The sequence below is a fragment of the Gavialis gangeticus genome, unplaced genomic scaffold, assembly GCF_001723915.1.
Source record: "Gavialis gangeticus isolate Ggan-Ray unplaced genomic scaffold, GavGan_comp1, whole genome shotgun sequence".
Classification (NCBI taxonomy): domain Eukaryota; kingdom Metazoa; phylum Chordata; order Crocodylia; family Gavialidae; genus Gavialis; species Gavialis gangeticus.
Window position 1 is genome coordinate 45,869,007 of NW_017729031.1, and position 16,638 is coordinate 45,885,644.

The 16,638-nt window shown below is 39.4% G+C and overlaps 1 protein-coding gene across 1 annotated transcript; it reads left to right on the top strand.

The window, feature by feature from the left end:
- The first annotated feature begins 286 nt into the window (after positions 1-286).
- On the top strand, positions 287-12,758 carry GCA (grancalcin). The gene is made up of 7 exons (XM_019522711.1): positions 287-489; positions 8,730-8,799; positions 10,017-10,060; positions 10,362-10,509; positions 11,114-11,227; positions 11,632-11,690; positions 12,535-12,758. The coding sequence occupies exons 1-7, from the start codon at positions 337-339 to the stop codon at positions 12,559-12,561; spliced, it is 615 nt and encodes a 204-aa protein (XP_019378256.1). The 5' UTR covers positions 287-336; the 3' UTR covers positions 12,562-12,758.
- Positions 12,759-16,638: the final 3,880 nt, after the last annotated feature.

A 16,638-nucleotide genomic window follows, 5' to 3' on the forward strand; every position in this document is an offset into this window, starting at 1 on the left:
GCTTGTGTAAAATGTCTTTTTGCAGTACAGTTTACAGCCTTGCACTCACAAGTATGTTAAACGGTTCCAAGAACTCTGAATTAGAACATGCCAAGTGATCATGCAGCTTCTGTGCAATCTTTTTTGAAGCAGACCATATGCCAGAGTGTTCAGATTTGAGTTTGAATTTGGGATGCCATAGGTATTTGAATTCGGTCGTGCAGTAGGTGTATTAAGAAAAGTACATGCAGAAATTGATGTTCCTTGTAAATGGAAATCTGTTACAGTGTATTGAGCTGTTGAAGATGCTAACATATTTCTCTTCTTTCACAAAAGTATGGAAGTTACAGTGGTCAGATGCCTAGAATGCAAATGGCAGTGAGACAGCCAATGCCAGGAGCAGTACCAAATATGTCTTATGCTGGATACTCTGGATATTCTGCATATTCTGGTACTTATTCTGCTGCTGCTGACCCCATGTGGATTTACTTCACCGCTGTTGCTGGACAGGTAAGGTGATACAAGCAGTGTAATTAAGTTAGCTCTGTGATGAATTAGACCTACCGATTTTCTCTCTCTCTAAAAGAAACTGAACACCTTGCTCAGCTGAGTGATGTGAAAGCTCTCAAAGTAAGAATCGTTTTTAGGTAAAACTGACGAGTATATGACAATAATTGTAATTAAAATTGGTACTTTAATTTCTAACTGGCATCCCCTAACCTCAATGAATTAAACTGTTATGTTGTTCATGAATAGTAATAAAGAGGCTAATGCTAGTGGTGACTTGTAAATGAGTTTTGTCCTTTGTTACTGTATTTTTTATTATTTTTAAAAAACAATCTTGAAACTGGAACATTTGAAATAATATAGTTCTTCAAAAGTGCTTAGGGGACAGCCAGTTACTTTACACAAACCCATTGCACCCCAGAAATAAAAAAGTGAAATTCAAACTTTTGCAGACTTGGTAGATGTACTGTGTCATCAATAAGCTAGACTTACTTACATTTCTATAAGTTTAGAGGTGCATCGATACATTGGTTTGATATTGGATTGGCACCGATATAAAGAAATTGATTGCATTGGAAATCGGCCTGATATGGCTGATAATTTGGCCGATAAATGCTCGTGCCTTTGCACAGCTGCAGCGCAGCATACAGGCAGCGAGGAGCTACAGCCCAGCAGCGTAGAGAACTGCATGCAGCTGGTAAGTCTGTTGTGTTGGAAGGGGAGGGGGGAGGGAAGTGGCGTGAGGGTGGGGCAGATCAACCCCTCCATGGTGAGGGAGGGAGTGAGGCAGGCACTGCTCAGCTGGGGTGGGGTGGGGTGGGGAACAGAGCTATGGCTTATCTGGGAAGCATGGGGCAGGAGGGTGGTTTCCGCTGCTGCGTGCACCCTGGGAGGGCACAGTGGGGGAAGAGGTGTGCCTCCAGGTCTGTACAGTGGGGGGTGGGGTAGGCTGCAGCTGTGGGCTGGGGTCGGGGCTGTGTTCAAGGCAGGCAATGGCGATGCTGGGAGAGGGCTATGGGGGGATCTACACTGAAATTTGGGGTGGCTGCAGCCTCCTCCCCCCCCATAACCCTCCTCCCAGTGCTGCTGCCATCTGCCCCAAGCACAGCACAGCCTGGCCCAGCCCCTCGCTCCAACTCCCTTGCACCAGGAAGAGCCCAGTGCAGCCCCGGCCCCATCCTGAGCCTGCAGCTGCAGCCTCCCCCGCCCCCTCTAGGCAGATCTGGGGGCACATGCCCACCGCCCTGTGCCCTCCTGAGGTGTGTGCAGTGACAGGAACCGCCCCCCACCCCATGCTTCCCAGATGAGCCACAGCTCTGTCCGGTGCTGCATCCCACCCCTGCTGGGCAGTGCCTACCCCAGTCCTTGCCCTACTCCCTCCCTCACCTTAGGGGCCTTAACTGGCTCCCCCAAACCTCTTGCCTCCCCCATCCACCACAGCACACTTACCAGGTGCATGCAGCTGTATTGGAAATTGTATTAGTATTGGCCGATATGCTGCCTTAAAAATCAGCTATTGGTATCGGCCCCAAAACTCTGTCAGTGCACCCCTAGTGACTGGCTTACTCAGACAGGAGCATGGTTGTGAAGCTTTGAAAATACCAGTGGCATGGTGTAAGATAGGTATGTTAAACACTGAGAGTATTGTATTAAGTACTCACCAGTTTTATTGAATGGGGACAAAAACAGGTTCTCTTAAGTTTTTCCAGTCTGCATTATAAGCCTGTAATGGGAGCAATAGTAACAGAACAAAGAGTAAGAGGCAGCAAATCTGTGACCTGGAAAAAGAGATCTGGGGGTCAGTGGGGGTTGGCAAGGATTCACAGAGGTCATGTGCATGGCCCCACAGGTAACTGTTCTCTAGAAGGTTCTGGGATTTGTGGTGCCAATACGCACCTTCCCAAGAGCGTGGATCTACAGAGGCAGTGTAATTGAAGATCTCCAGTTATAGGTGAGTGACCTTCTTTTCTAGATTAGAGGAGCTGCTGTTTGCTTTTGACAATTTAAATTGCAGTTTTTACAGATTGAGGCTGTGATTCTCAACTTCTTGTTTGACTTCAGCTCCAAGAATACAGATGCTTTGTGTTGCCTTGATTTGCTTTCCTGACTAACTTTTCTCCTTCATTTCTCCTTTGGTGCAGAACACCTTTATTTTCTGTTTTTGAGAGGAATCCTATCCTTCCTTTGTCCCTACCTGTGAAAGCAGGAGCCGATGGAAGTAATCAATTGCATTGGGCTAATAAGCTATATAACAGCTACAGCCTATACAGCAACAAGATTTTTAATGGATTGGAGTGTTGTTGTATTGCATTCTTAAGTCCAGAAATCATATGAAAATTGCTGCAGAGCTACACTAGAGCAATATCTCATCTCCCTCGGTTCTGTTCCTTCCCTAATGATACTCAAGATATTGTCATGCTTTCTAGGATGTCATACTTTCTGGAAAGACATGACAAGGCATTATAATGAAATGGTCCCAACTATGACATTTATGACTTCCCTTGGAAGGACATTTGGACTCTTACTGATTAGAGGCTAGATGCAGCTTCATGTTTACCTCTGAATTGAAGACCTGTATTTGAGTATTCTATATTGGAGAATGAAACAAAAATTGATGCTGCCGAGGAACTGTCATTTTCTGTCTGTTGACTGGAATAGTACTAGGGCTTCTGTGAGCTAGTAAGAGTGCTCACTTCAGACTATTCTCCTGGTCTTAAAGGTGCAAAGTTTTATGCCTGTGCATACATTTCCATTCACAGGATTTGAGTCTGAGTGCATAGCTTGTGTCTTTGTTATATATGGTAATAGTTATTTTTCAAAAATCATAGTTTTGCTATTGACTTTTGAGGCTTGGTCCCACAGTGCATCTTAAATCATAGAATTGTAGGATTGGAAGAGATCATTAAAGTCAGTGTGTCCATCCTGTTGCACAGATACAGGATTCATTATTCCTAATCCATCCCAGACAGATGCCTATTCAGTTTCTTTTTTAAAGCCTCCAATGAAGGAGATTCTACAACTCCCCCAAGCAGCTCATTCCACTATCCTATTGTTTTTACAGTGAGGAAGGGCTTTCATGAGTTTTGATCTAGTAGTTTAAACTCATTCCCATATGCCCTGCTGTGTAGCAAGGGAAAACTGTGTTACTTTATATTCTTTATGTTGGCCTTTCCAATCTTTGAAACTGCTATCATGTTCCCCCTTAATTTGAGCAGGGGAAGCAGTGGCCCCAATAAGATTTCTGTGAGTTTCACACTGCTGTTCCAAGCATAATAAGCAGCTGTGGATCAGGTGTTTTCCAAGATGGAGAGAAGCTATGATAGGCCTTTAACAGACTGGGAGAAGAACCTTCAACAATTACTGCAAATACTTCTGTCTTTCCTGGGCTGCGTGGTGGTTTTGGAGGGCAGCTGCATCTGATTCCTTAGTGGGTAACTGAATTATTAGCTGAGGGAAGAAAATAAAAGGGGGAAGTAATATAAATCTGACTTGCTGTCTGCCGAAAAGAAAGAGAAATAGGAAGAAAAGGACTGCAATAGCCCCCCACTTCTATTCAAGATTCAAAGTAGTGCCCGAGTGCCTAGCAAGGTTATGAGATACATTCATAAACATAAAGTGGTTGGAGGGGGAAAACCAGACGGCTGCTTTTAGAGTGAGGATTGTGTGTTTTGGATGCATTTGAATTGACCTGTTAGCTAAAAATAAAATTCAAATTAAAAATCTTCCCCGTTCCTAAAATCATGAAATGTCCTTCACCCTGACAAATAGGAAATTGAAACTAGGCAAAGGCAATCTTGATTCTCCATTTGCAGCTTTTACAACTTTTAGTCTAATAAAGATTTCTTACTAGTTTCCAGGAGTCTGTCTCTGAAAATAACTTTCTTTAAAGTTCACTTGGTTTTTGACAGCCAAGTTCTTTGGTAATGTTGTGTAAGGATATACATACTGTGGCACTGTGTCCTCTAGTATGTTACATAGACTTAGTGAATTCAAAACTAGATTGAATCAAGATTTTGTTTTACAGGCATAACATTTAAGCTTAGATCATGCGTGCCCCAAAGTATACATACACTATGCTTGCTGAAAGGTGCAAGCCCACACAATCCTAAACAGCAGAGTGGACAAACTCTCAAATGAAGAAGTTGCTGAATGCGAGGGTTCTAGAAATAAGTAATATTGGAAACTTGCTAAGATACAGATAAGCAACGTGTTTGCTCCCTTATAGTTCATGGGGTGTGCTTTATAACGAAGTCGTGAGAGTGAGTATGTTTCTTAGTTTGCAGAGGCCATTCCATTCTCAGTGTGAAAAACTGATTTTGAACTACAGAAATCAGAACGCTTAGCATGTTTCTGTTGTTTGCTGTTTTTCTCCCATAATTCTGAAATGGCATGCTTCATTCGTAGTGGTCTGTAAAAGGATAGTAAGAAAAACTTTGTATCTTCCATGTGGAAATCTGCATTCTCTCTGCAGTTGCAGTTCATTCTATTCCAGACCTATTTGCGGGAATTACTACTCCATTTAAGTAAAAGTAGATTACAAAGCTGGTTACTATTGTCCAGTATTCCATATTTCCATTTCATGGGCAGTAACTGCTTTATGACATGACAGACCTTGATGCTTGTATTAATCTCTCTAACTTGCATGAACATCTGTTTGTGGAACTATGTAACAGAAGCTCCTACTTAAAGTATGTGGATAAGGCACAGAATTAAGATTTTTATTAAACCCTTTTGAAATGTTAACTGAGCATTTGCTGATCTTTAGAAGTTTTTTTTTTTCATTTTTTAAATCTCAAGTATAATACAGTAGTAAATTTAGTTTTTTGTAGGGGGAATACACATTCACTCCTGAAGTACATGGCATATAACCACAATCTGTCATCTACCATGTAGCAAGACCAGTGGGGTGATGGAAGTGCTGGCCTTGACTCTCAAAGAACTAAGCAGGTAGAAATTCATAGAAACATGGGGATTTAATTGTTTTTGTGGGGAGGGTCAAAAGGGAAAACTATATTTCTGAGTTTCATCATACTATTGATATGGCTAGTAAATAAGATTCAGAAATATAATATTCACCTCACTAAAATTTAAGCTAATCAGTTCTCTTCTTTCTCTTCATCCTCTCTCCTTTCGTGTGAGCTTACCCACTGAAAAAATGTCCTTCTCACTCTCTGAGAATGTACGCTCAACATTGTAGAGTCTCTCAGTTCAGTAAAGCTGGACACACTCTTAAGTCCTGCCAATACTGCCTCTTAGCTAGAGAGTTAGTAGAGAGCATGTGACTATGTATGTTGTCTGCCTGATGTTAATAACCCCTTCTATAACATAGCGATGTGTGAAGTTCAGTAGTTAGTGCTCCATGCAAATAGAATACCCCTTTCCCCTTCGAGATGAGGATATTCCTTCATGAAATCCAGTGATATAAATGGATGAGTCTTACCAGAAGTCAGGTAATTCTGCTTGTGGGGACTTTCTCTTCTCAGAGTTTGCTGTCTTTGTATATTATCCAATAGGAAGGGCCACAGACTAGTGGGTCAAATGTGAGAAAATATGGGGTTTAAACCTCAGGGGAAAACGTAACTTCCACTTACTTATGAGACAAGCTCACCCCAAATTCTTTCTTGTTTATGTTGGTATATTATAATAATTTCAAAGCAATAATACATATCTTGTAAAAGCTACATAGAATGAGTTTGTAAGTTCAGTGTACTCCACTTAAGTGCACAGCCTCAGGATTGAAAAAAAAGTTTTTCATTTACCTGGGAAAGGTAACTTACTGTAAAACAGGTGTAGGCAACCTTTTCCAGCTGCAGGCCAGAATGACCTGTGGTTCATAAGAGGCAGGTGGGCAGGCCCTGGGATCCAGCTGCTGCTTGTTTCTGTGGTGGCATGAGGAAAGCACCCACAGCTAGAGCCCCCTGCCACCAAATGGCACTGAAACCCCATGTCCATGGGCCAGATCCAATGGTTCTGTAGGCAGATTCCAACCCGTAGGCTGCAGGTTACTGCCTCCTGATGTAAACACTGTTAGTTAAATACACAGTACTGCAAATGCTGTGGTATTGGCTGGCCTGAAACTGCCAGCTCCCTTCATTTTGAAGGCTTCTGATAGCCCAGTATTAGAAGTGTTCCAAATGAGTGGAGCCAGTCATTTTGAGGGCTGCTAATACCACAGCACTAATAATGCTTAGCAAGCACTGCTTACAGCACTGCCTGTGCTGTGATATAAGTCAGTTTTGGGGTTACTGTCTTCTCTCATTTTTCCACAGCAGTCACTGTTGGGGCTGCTATTAGAAACTCTGATTATGAGGGCAAATAGCATCTGTGAAAGTAACTAGCTCACATCATTTTCAAGACTTCTAATAACAGCCCTTTGACAGCTGCTCCCCTTCACTGTTTCTGAAACAGTTAAAAGGAGTACAATTAGTTAGAAAATAGACATTTACAATTAGCATACAGTTAGCCAGAGGGCAATTAAGTTATAAAGTAGACAGTGGAGCTGAAAGAAGCTGTGCACTTAAGTGGTTTGTACTCTTAGCCAATATACCAATATTCAGAGTTTGTTACAAATGTAAGCAGTAGACAACAAGTTAGGAATGGCATTGTGTTATACAGTTAAGGAAATTATGCACTTATGTGGTATGCTCATGCGCTGCACAGTCAAAAGTGCTGCTTTCATGTCATGGAGTCTGACAGCCTACCTAATGCAAGATCTGCTTAATGTGTCAGGCGCTTATACTTACTGATAAGCCACAAAACATAGCTTGTTGTCTGTAGTTTTCAGCTTGAAGACAGGGTGGAAGCCCAGCTGATAGGACCTTGCTATAAAGCTCACAATATATCTGGGAGAATCCAGTTTAAAGTCCTTTATCATGTGTTTACTAAAGATGATCTTCCTGTTACATTCACTTGCCTCATGAGATTTTGGCTTTAGAGACTTCTTTTTAGAACATCAGATATGGGTATCTTGAAGACTGTTACTGTTTGGCCTTGGGCTTTTCAAAGATCTAGTTAGCACATACCTATCTGGGATGTTAAGCTTTCAGGTTCACCTCTCCATATTGTTCTTATCTGTACTGTTCCAATGAATACATAATCAGTGTTGGCAATGAAAAGGAGCATACATTTTTTTTTTTCTCTACCCAGCTTCTTGAAGTGCTCTGTGGAGTTACTTCACAGACTGTAATCCTGGGAACATAGCTGAAAAACACCAGAGGGAGCATAAAAAGTAATATTAAATGGGCTAAAAAATGAAACCTTTCTGTGTTAGTCACACGTCATGCATGTTAGATGGTTAATTTAAGGACAGCTTAAATTCCTATTTATTACCTTTCTGCCTGAGATACTCCAAAGTGCTTGGCAGCACTATATACACTGAAATCACTTGGCCATTACTGAAATGCAGCTGCCACCAACTCCAGTGTAGAACATGGTAGCTCTTAGTGGGGTTTTGTTCAGTTTTGAATTGTTGTAAAAGGAAGCAAATACAAGAAATTTAAAACAGCACAGCAGCACTGCACAGTAATTTGATCAGGAAAGGAAAAGTGTTGCCTAGCTGAACTGCAGAAGATAGCTTATAACTGTCAAATTAGGATTTAGCCAAACAATTAAGAATAACATCCCAGTTGCTAATAGCATCATAGGCTGTTTGATGATAGATGGTTAGAATGTTAGTTTTACTGTGTGGTTTAACTAAAGGAACAGAAAGAAGTCTACAGATGATCCTTGAAATAACAACAGAGATGTAATTGGTAAAATTGATTTTTTTTAATTAGTAGTTCAAACTAGAGGCCTTTATAGAAATACTTTTATAGAAGAATTTTAGTTAAATTAAAATTGTGAAAACAGTACAAGTCAGTGCAGAATGTATAATTTAAGCAATAATTTGCTTACAGTATCAGCCACCGTTTAAGAAGTCTATATCATTAGAAGATATCACTGTAACTTTAGTAATGCTGAAGACTAATTTTATTTTAAATGTATATGAATGAGTGTTTTTTCCTAAAACAGACAGGAGGATTTCATTTAATTGCCAAAGGCAATAAATTCTAGTATGTAATCTTAGTGCTGCATATGTTTTTATTAGGATGAGAGATACTTCTACAATAGATTTTTAGAATATTATTACATCGTTATATTGAATTAAATCTTTTGTTTTTGGTTAAATATCTGTATTATTTTTTGCAAGTGGATTTTCATTGTCAAGTATCCGTGACCACAAGTTTATGCACTTTCTTCCACAGGATGGGGAAGTGGATGCTGAGGAGCTACAGATGTGTTTAATGCACTCTGGAATCAGCGGGACCTATTCTCGTAAGACACTGAATGTTGCTATCATATGTTGTCTTTAATTTGTGAACAGTTTTTGAAAGTTTTATTCATAAAGGAATATTTTTTTTTTCTACTCTCACATATGACATTTAATTTCATTTTTGTCTCACACTTCCATTTACCGCTGCCATTTGTCTTTTTCATACTCATAAGGAAATGTCTCAGCCCTCAGTATCAGTACTGAAGATCAGCACAGGTAGTTCATCTGTATAATAGCACCAGGGAACTTTTCTAATTTTCGTGCTTGGCACACCAGAAAACAGAAACGTTTGAATTCACAAGGCCCGGGCACTAGAGGGTGTGAACACCATCCCAAACTTTACCCTTTCTTTGGAATCCTTTGAATGAGATAATATGGTGAAAGAGTTAGCTAGAACACATGCTAACACTTTATTCAGAGGTAGCCCAATTCCATATTTATATTATATAGATTTATTTTGGATAAAAAACCACTTTGCTATATAAGTTATACTTCTAATAAGAAACGTTAATGTTCTTAAAGTGGTATTGTTTGGCCTGGACATTGCCCTGTTGATTCTAAGGCGCTAAGAAGAAATGGTGCTTTGGGTCGCTGATAGACATGGACAAAAAAACCCAGTGGTTTACTGAAAGAGAAGCCACATTAGTTTGGCCTGGCTTGCCCATATGCCTGTATTCAGCGGGGCTTTTTGGCATTTTTATCTAATAGCTGATTAAATCAGCTATTAGATAAAAGTGCCAAAAAGCCCTGCTGAAGCATGCAATCTGTATAGATATTGGGCAAGCTGGGTCAAGCTGACGCAGCTCCTCTTCTGGGCCTGTGGTGCACTTGGCGTGGGGATGTGCTGAACTGAAAGTTAAGTTCCATTTAGATTTTTTTTCCCCACATTTCAGCAGCCTTGGTTTCCACGCATCTCTTTCTCTTTGTCCTGCCAATACTAAATTAGTAAATTGTAAGACAGAGAACTCTACCAAGAAGTGAACTTAGTGTTGTCTGAAGAATGAAATGAAGAACTAAAATCTATTTAATAGCTAGTGTTTTGTTACCTATCTTCCTACTGTGTTTTGTTTTTTTGTGATGATCTTTCCATACTGCTGTATAGCAAAAGCAAAGTACTAACTTGTGTGTTAACTATGTTCACTGAAACTGCAGTAGATACTATAAATGACATCGGTAAGATTGCGCTGGTATTGAATCAGTTTTTGACTATATTTTTCAGCCTTCAGCTTGGAGACTTGCAGAATTATGATCTCTATGTTGGATGTATCCTTGAGGAAATGTATAAGAATATTAAAATTTTTATGTCATTCTGAACCAATAGTGTTCATATGTAAGAAACTTGAACTTCAGGACACTTTAAATTAATATGTTTTAGAACACTGTCTTTGAGTTCTATCGTTTTATCATGTTGCCCAGAATTGGTTACATAAATGTTGTCAATGTGGTTTGTAGTAGTACTGTTGCCTTAGTTGTTAAAATGTACATATATCTTGTAATTTTATAATGAGGTTTTCTCTCTTAGGTTAGCTGTTTTCTAAGTTATTTTTATTAACCAAACAATTAGAGAGATTATACAGGAAAAATGGGTTTTAACGAATTCAAAGAACTCTGGGCAGCTCTTAATGCCTGGAAGCAAAACTTCATGATGATTGACCAAGACAGAAGTGGAACTGTGGAACTTCACGCGTTGACTCAAGTCATTGCAGCTATGGGTAAGATACTTTTTTGAAAACTTCTGAAGCCTAACATTTGTTCTCTAGTGTGCAGTGTGTGTTTTACCACAGTGAATAGCAGGTTATAGTATTTCCAATATGGCAGTTTGTAGTGGATATACCTATTCAATATGATCTTATGGGGGCAGCATCTCAGCTGAGTATAAAGATATTTGCAGAAGCTCTGATAAATACAGACAGGTTTAATGCCCCCACCACTGCTGAACTGGCAGAGGGTCTTGGTCGAGCAGCAGCAGGAGACGGAGGGAAACTGATGACAGGACTCTGTGCATGCTTCACAGAACAGAGGATACACACCAGGCTGAGCCAGTACCATGGTAGGGAAGATTCTAGGAAAATCTTTTTTCTTCATTCTCCCTTCTGAAAACAAAGTGCATATCTAATTTGGGTGTGTGGTGTGCAAATAAATATGGTATTTTTTTAAAGGTATACATCTTGAAAGACCTGGAATACCAAAACAGGAATACTTTCCCACTCTTCTTCCCCATCACCTTTGACTATGTTTCAAGTTTTCCAGAGTTATGAAAGTGGATGAGAGCTTCTCACAGTGTTCCTATAATTTTCTCTTTTTTTGGCTTTCTAGGTTATAGGTTAAGCCCTCAAACACTAGCTGCAATTGTGAAACGCTATAGCAAGAATGGCAGAATCTTTTTTGATGACTATGTGGCTTGCTGTGTGAAGCTACGGACATTGACAGGTACTGTATTTTTTAATTATCTGTGCTGTATGTACTCTTAACATTTTCTCAACTAAAAATGGTAATAGCTGTGGGAGTTCCTTTACATGTAGTTTTTCAGGATTTTATTACTGTATTTTAAAAATTATCTTTAGTATTTTGAGGGATAGTTGATCAGCATTTGCAAAATATAGAAAGTAACATTTTGCTTTTCGTATTTTTTCACTGTAGCATTAGCTTAAATGTGAAAGGAAAGAAAGAAGAATTATTTAAGTTATTCAAAAGTGTTGGGAAATTTGCTTGAAAAACAAGAGAAATAAAAACAGTATTGCTAGCTGAACTTACTTGCTTTATAAAATATAGGCATAGAAAATGTGGAGATTTGCATAGCTACAGTTTACTGAAGTGTCTTATTCTTTTCTAAGACTTTTTCAGGAGAAGAGACAACATGCAACAGGGGTTTGTGAATTTTGTATATGATGATGTAAGTATCTTTAGATAAAGTACTCAGTTTTGTAAAGACTTATACAGAAAGGCTTTTGTTACAAATGACAGACTTGAGCCATACTCATCAAATTTGACTTCCAAATGTTATTTTGCTTTACATTTTTACAGCCTTGTCAGAATGTTTCCTTGGGTATTAACTGTTTGGCTGAATTCGTGTTCATCCCTTCCCCCTCCTCCCCACAAAGAACTACTAAGAACATCCCTTGTATAAAGCTTCCATGGCCTTCATTCTACAAAAACATAAGCCCATGATGAATTCAGTGAAACTATTCACATGTTAAAATTAAGCAAGTGTGGATTATCACTCTAGTTGTGTCCTAAGGGCCTGCACATTATGAAATGATAGAAGTATATGGAAGCAGTAGGGTAATAAAAATAGTTTAGTTGATGTCAGTGGGACTACTGACTGCTGCAGTATGAAGTAATTGCCAGATCACACCTGTAAATTGCAACAGTTATCTGTTTCCTACATGGCACTGAGTATACACTGTACAATTCCGTGTACATTTATGATACATACACAGAATAAGTAAACTGAGTCTGAGCAATTTAAAAGTCACCAATGATTAAAAACAAATTGTATATTTTTATCCTCTGTAATTCTGTAGTCACATCTTAAGGTCTTCATATAGTAGACAGGTCCCAAGTTGTTTCTACATTTTGAGTTGGGATTGTTTTCCCCTCTTAGATAAAACAGAGACAAACTGTTCTTGAACTCTTTGTATAATATGGTTAATAATGCCTGTTGTTCTAGTAATTCATTAACAATTTCCATATGTTCTTTTCTTATGAGTTACCTATTTCAGTATTTTTCCTTTTAGTTCTTGCAGTGTACCATGGCAATCTGAGTGTTGAACTGCTGAAGGAGGTGAAGAGCTCTAACCTGTAAATTCTTCTACTCAGAAGAAATTAACTGAACCTGCTGTGAATAGAAGCTAGTATAGATTTTTTTCATGTTTCTGCCTGTTAAAATATCCACCTTGTGTAAATGGTTTGATTTTTATTGCACGATTCAGAGCAATAAATAATTGTAGCATTGTTGTTATTTTTTATAGAAGCATGGCTTTTTTTATATAAGCATGCATATTTCCAGATGAGTATACTTCTGTGTCAGGCAGTCAAGCTTAATGAAGAGTTAACATACAAACACTTCGCTGCAAGTCACTAGCATAGACTACTTTTATATAAGTTTCGCTTGCATTTATGAGTGGAACAGCAGATGTCCTAATTTTTAATCTAATTGAGGTATTTCTTGTGTCGGCATCATGGTAATACAATAATATTTCTGATGGCATACACTAAAGAATTCTAATATCTTATAGAAATTCAGTGGATTTCACCAGAAATACAAATATTTAAGGTAAAACATGTTTTTCTTTAAATTTGTTACAATAGATTTTTCTAAGAGGCAGACTATTGCCATTTCTTTTTGTAAGGATTTATTTATGGAGTAGAAATTGTTTGTTGAGTACAAAGTTGAGCCCCTCCCTTTTAATTTCTTTTTATTCCCTCCTAGAGAATCTTTGTAGAGTTTATTTTCCTTTCGACATGAAAGCTTTCAAGTCCTTATCTACTTAGTCTTTAAAACCATAGACTCAGTAGACCCTGTAGTTGGTGAAGCTACCCTTGTCCTGAGATCTTAGAAATCCCTTAAGAAAATAACCCAGTGAACAGAAGTGTCCCACTTAGGATAGCTCAAGTAGGTCCTTATTTTTTATGATATTTCAGCAGCACTTCTAACAGAACAGTATTAAAATTAATGGGTATTGACAGTGATCAACTGTTCATCAACTCTTCATCTTGACAAACCTGTTTTGCTCACTCCAAGCTTTGTCAACTTTATAATGTACAACTATCCCTTATCAATCAACTGAGCAGGGATTAAATTGGAGGTGATGTTCATGTCATGCTAGAAGGTGGGAGCTTAATACAATGTGCTGAAATAGCTGCATTCTTAAAAATATATGGGAAAGTCTTTTCATGCTAAACATACTTTGGGCCAGACCCACATTACTTTCATAGATGTCTAAATAGGATTTAGACAGAATTTAGGCACCGACAGGCATTTTTACACATGTTCCTGGATGTGGCACCAGGTGCTTTAATTAGTGAGCTGTGCTAATTAAAAGCACCCGTGCATCACATGTATCAGCATCCCCACGCATCTCCGCACTGAAAAACCGGTGGTGGGGCTCTTTGAACTAAAGCTCCTTGAATGTGTTTTATTTCAGAGCACCCCACCGCCATTTTGTCAGTGTGCAGATGCACGGGAACACTGATACATGTGATACAGAAGGCTGCTGGAGTGTGTCAATTTCTGTGCTTCAGCAGACTTGATTAATCAAGTCTGCTCCAATGCACTGGTTTTCCACATGTGTACGGGAGCCCAGGGATTCTAAAGAATGGATCCAGATTGTCACTGCTGAAACAGGCACAAAGTGCATTCATTACCTAAGATTATCTGTCACTTCCATTTTGGACAGGGAAGTTCCTTGGGTATTAATGGTTGGTACTCTGTGCATACTCAGAATTGATCCTGTTTGATCACCTAGGTACTCTAATTCCTCCCTGAGCTCCACTGTGATCCAGATTGGTGTGGCAGGGGCACGTAAGCTCTGCATAAGTCCTTGAAGGCAACCAAGCTGATAGGCATACTTCAAGGATGCCTAACTCATACCAGCAATGTATCATTCAAGTAGAAATGATGGTAGTGGGGTGCCTACCTTTTGCTTCACCCAACAGTTCTAGGTCCTCCCTAGTATAAGGGAGGATCTTAGTAGTTCTCAACCTTTTTAGACTCAAGGCGTTTCTCCAAAACTTTTCAAAATGTAGTGGCACCCCACTTAAAAATATAAATATATTATGAAATCATAATATACTCACTCCACTACCACTGCTGCTGCAGCCAGATGGAACTGCACCATGCACCTCCTACAGAGCCAGATTGGGAACAGCTGTAGTGGGAGCATGTGCTCTTGTTGCAGCCCTTCCTGATTTAATCCTGCACAGTATCTCCCAGAAACAGGCATGTGGGCCAGGTAAAACTGTCCCACTTGTCTCAGTTGTCAGGACCTTCAGGGGAGCTGAACTGAAAAGTGGCTGCTGCAGAAAGGTGTGTCTTACATTATGGTATGCTACAGCTTACACTGGTTCGGCTTCAACGTGTTCCTGAAAACAGACATGTGAGCAGTTTTAGCCAGTGGCACCCAGCATCATGGCACTCCTGACACATTTTCGTGGTACCCTGATTAAGAACCACTGGAATAATGGAATTCAAACCTACATCTCCCAGTTCCCAGGAGTGTCCTAACCACTAGGGATGGGGGAGAGAATGGGGGCATCCGTACCCCTTCTATGGTAGTCTCAGGCCCACCCTGCAGCTAAGAATGCAAGAACTGTGGGGCCAGAGGGCAAGCAAGCAAAAAGGGAACCTGATTATATCCTCATGGTTAGGGCATTCAGTTGGAAAGGAGGAGACATGATCCCTTCTCTCAGGATTATTTTTGTTTTTCTATCCAAAGACTGTCCAATGTAAAATGCAGATTCAGTCCAAGGGGCAGAAACCAGGACAACCCTCATCCAGAGTGCCCGCAAGACTCAACTGCGGAGTATACACCCCCTTGCATCTTTTCATTCTGGCTCCTTCCATTAGGCTAAAAGTGGGTGGTGCATCAACACCTCTAGTTGGATACCTACTCTCAGAAATATGGCTAGGCATTCTGGATCTTTAGTGAATGGAGGCACGTAATGTGCAGCTTATCTTATGTGTGGAGAGAGGAGCAGAGAGAGTTCAGTCATGCTGTTGTGCTTAGTGTTTTCTATTGGCTAGCCTCCCAAGTCTGCCCATTTCCTATATAGAACACTGAAATGCTTAACTCTTTCTATTTGGATTATGTTTTAGAGGCACCTAAGTCTTCCCATTGATGATGTAGGGATCCTAGGCACCTAAAATTGGTCAATTTAAATTGCTTTCCTGAAGCAGGTGCCTAGATAGATCCCAATGCAAAATGTAGGCACCTGCATGACCAAACTCTCTGGCCCTTCTAGACTTGTAATTCTAATGTGTGTGTGCGTGCGTGCATGTGTCTTTATGTACGTGCATTTTGGCAGTGAGCAGTGTTTTATGTAATTTTGTTCTTTTTACACCTACTCCCATAGTGTCACAAGTATACTAAACATAATTTAAGAATGAATATTTTTTGATACTGAGATGATGTATTCAACCTTCTTGCATCCCTGTTAATTGTGTAACTAACGGAACTAAATTCTCAATCAAACTAAATATTTGTTTGCATATCTTGCTGTTCCTGTCTGAAATATAAATTTATTTGTCCAAATTTAGACCTATCGCAAGTAAGTTTCATGTCGTTATAAAATACTGAATAATATGCTTATAGTGTACAAGTGATTTTATTTGTACAGTAAACAATTTTCCAAGTCATCCTTGAGTTTTTTTTAGAAACAAACATTCAAAAGCTTGTCATTAATTGTTATATTATACAAACCCTGTTATGTAACAGGAAATGCTACAGTTCATAAATAATGAAGTATGTCATCTAGTGCAAAAGTTTGCCAAGCTTTCTTGTCTAAATATCCAACTTTGCAATTCCATATTAAAGTAGCATCATGGACCATTTTAAATGCATATATGGGAGGCAGATTACTTCTATGGGAGGTCTTAATTTGGTCCATCTGATTTCCATTCCAAAGAGAATAGTCACACTGTATATTCATTAATAATCTAAAAACTTCCCAAGTGGGCAGTAAAAACCAAGTAGCAAGATGGAAAATGCTAACTCATGAATAATGCAGTTCCATCCACTATTCATATGTAGGTCTACAGTGAGAAAAACAGGCTCTCCATAGTGATTCATTCATGCAATTACAAGGCCCAGAACATGCTCCATTTTAGTAGCAGTATTAAC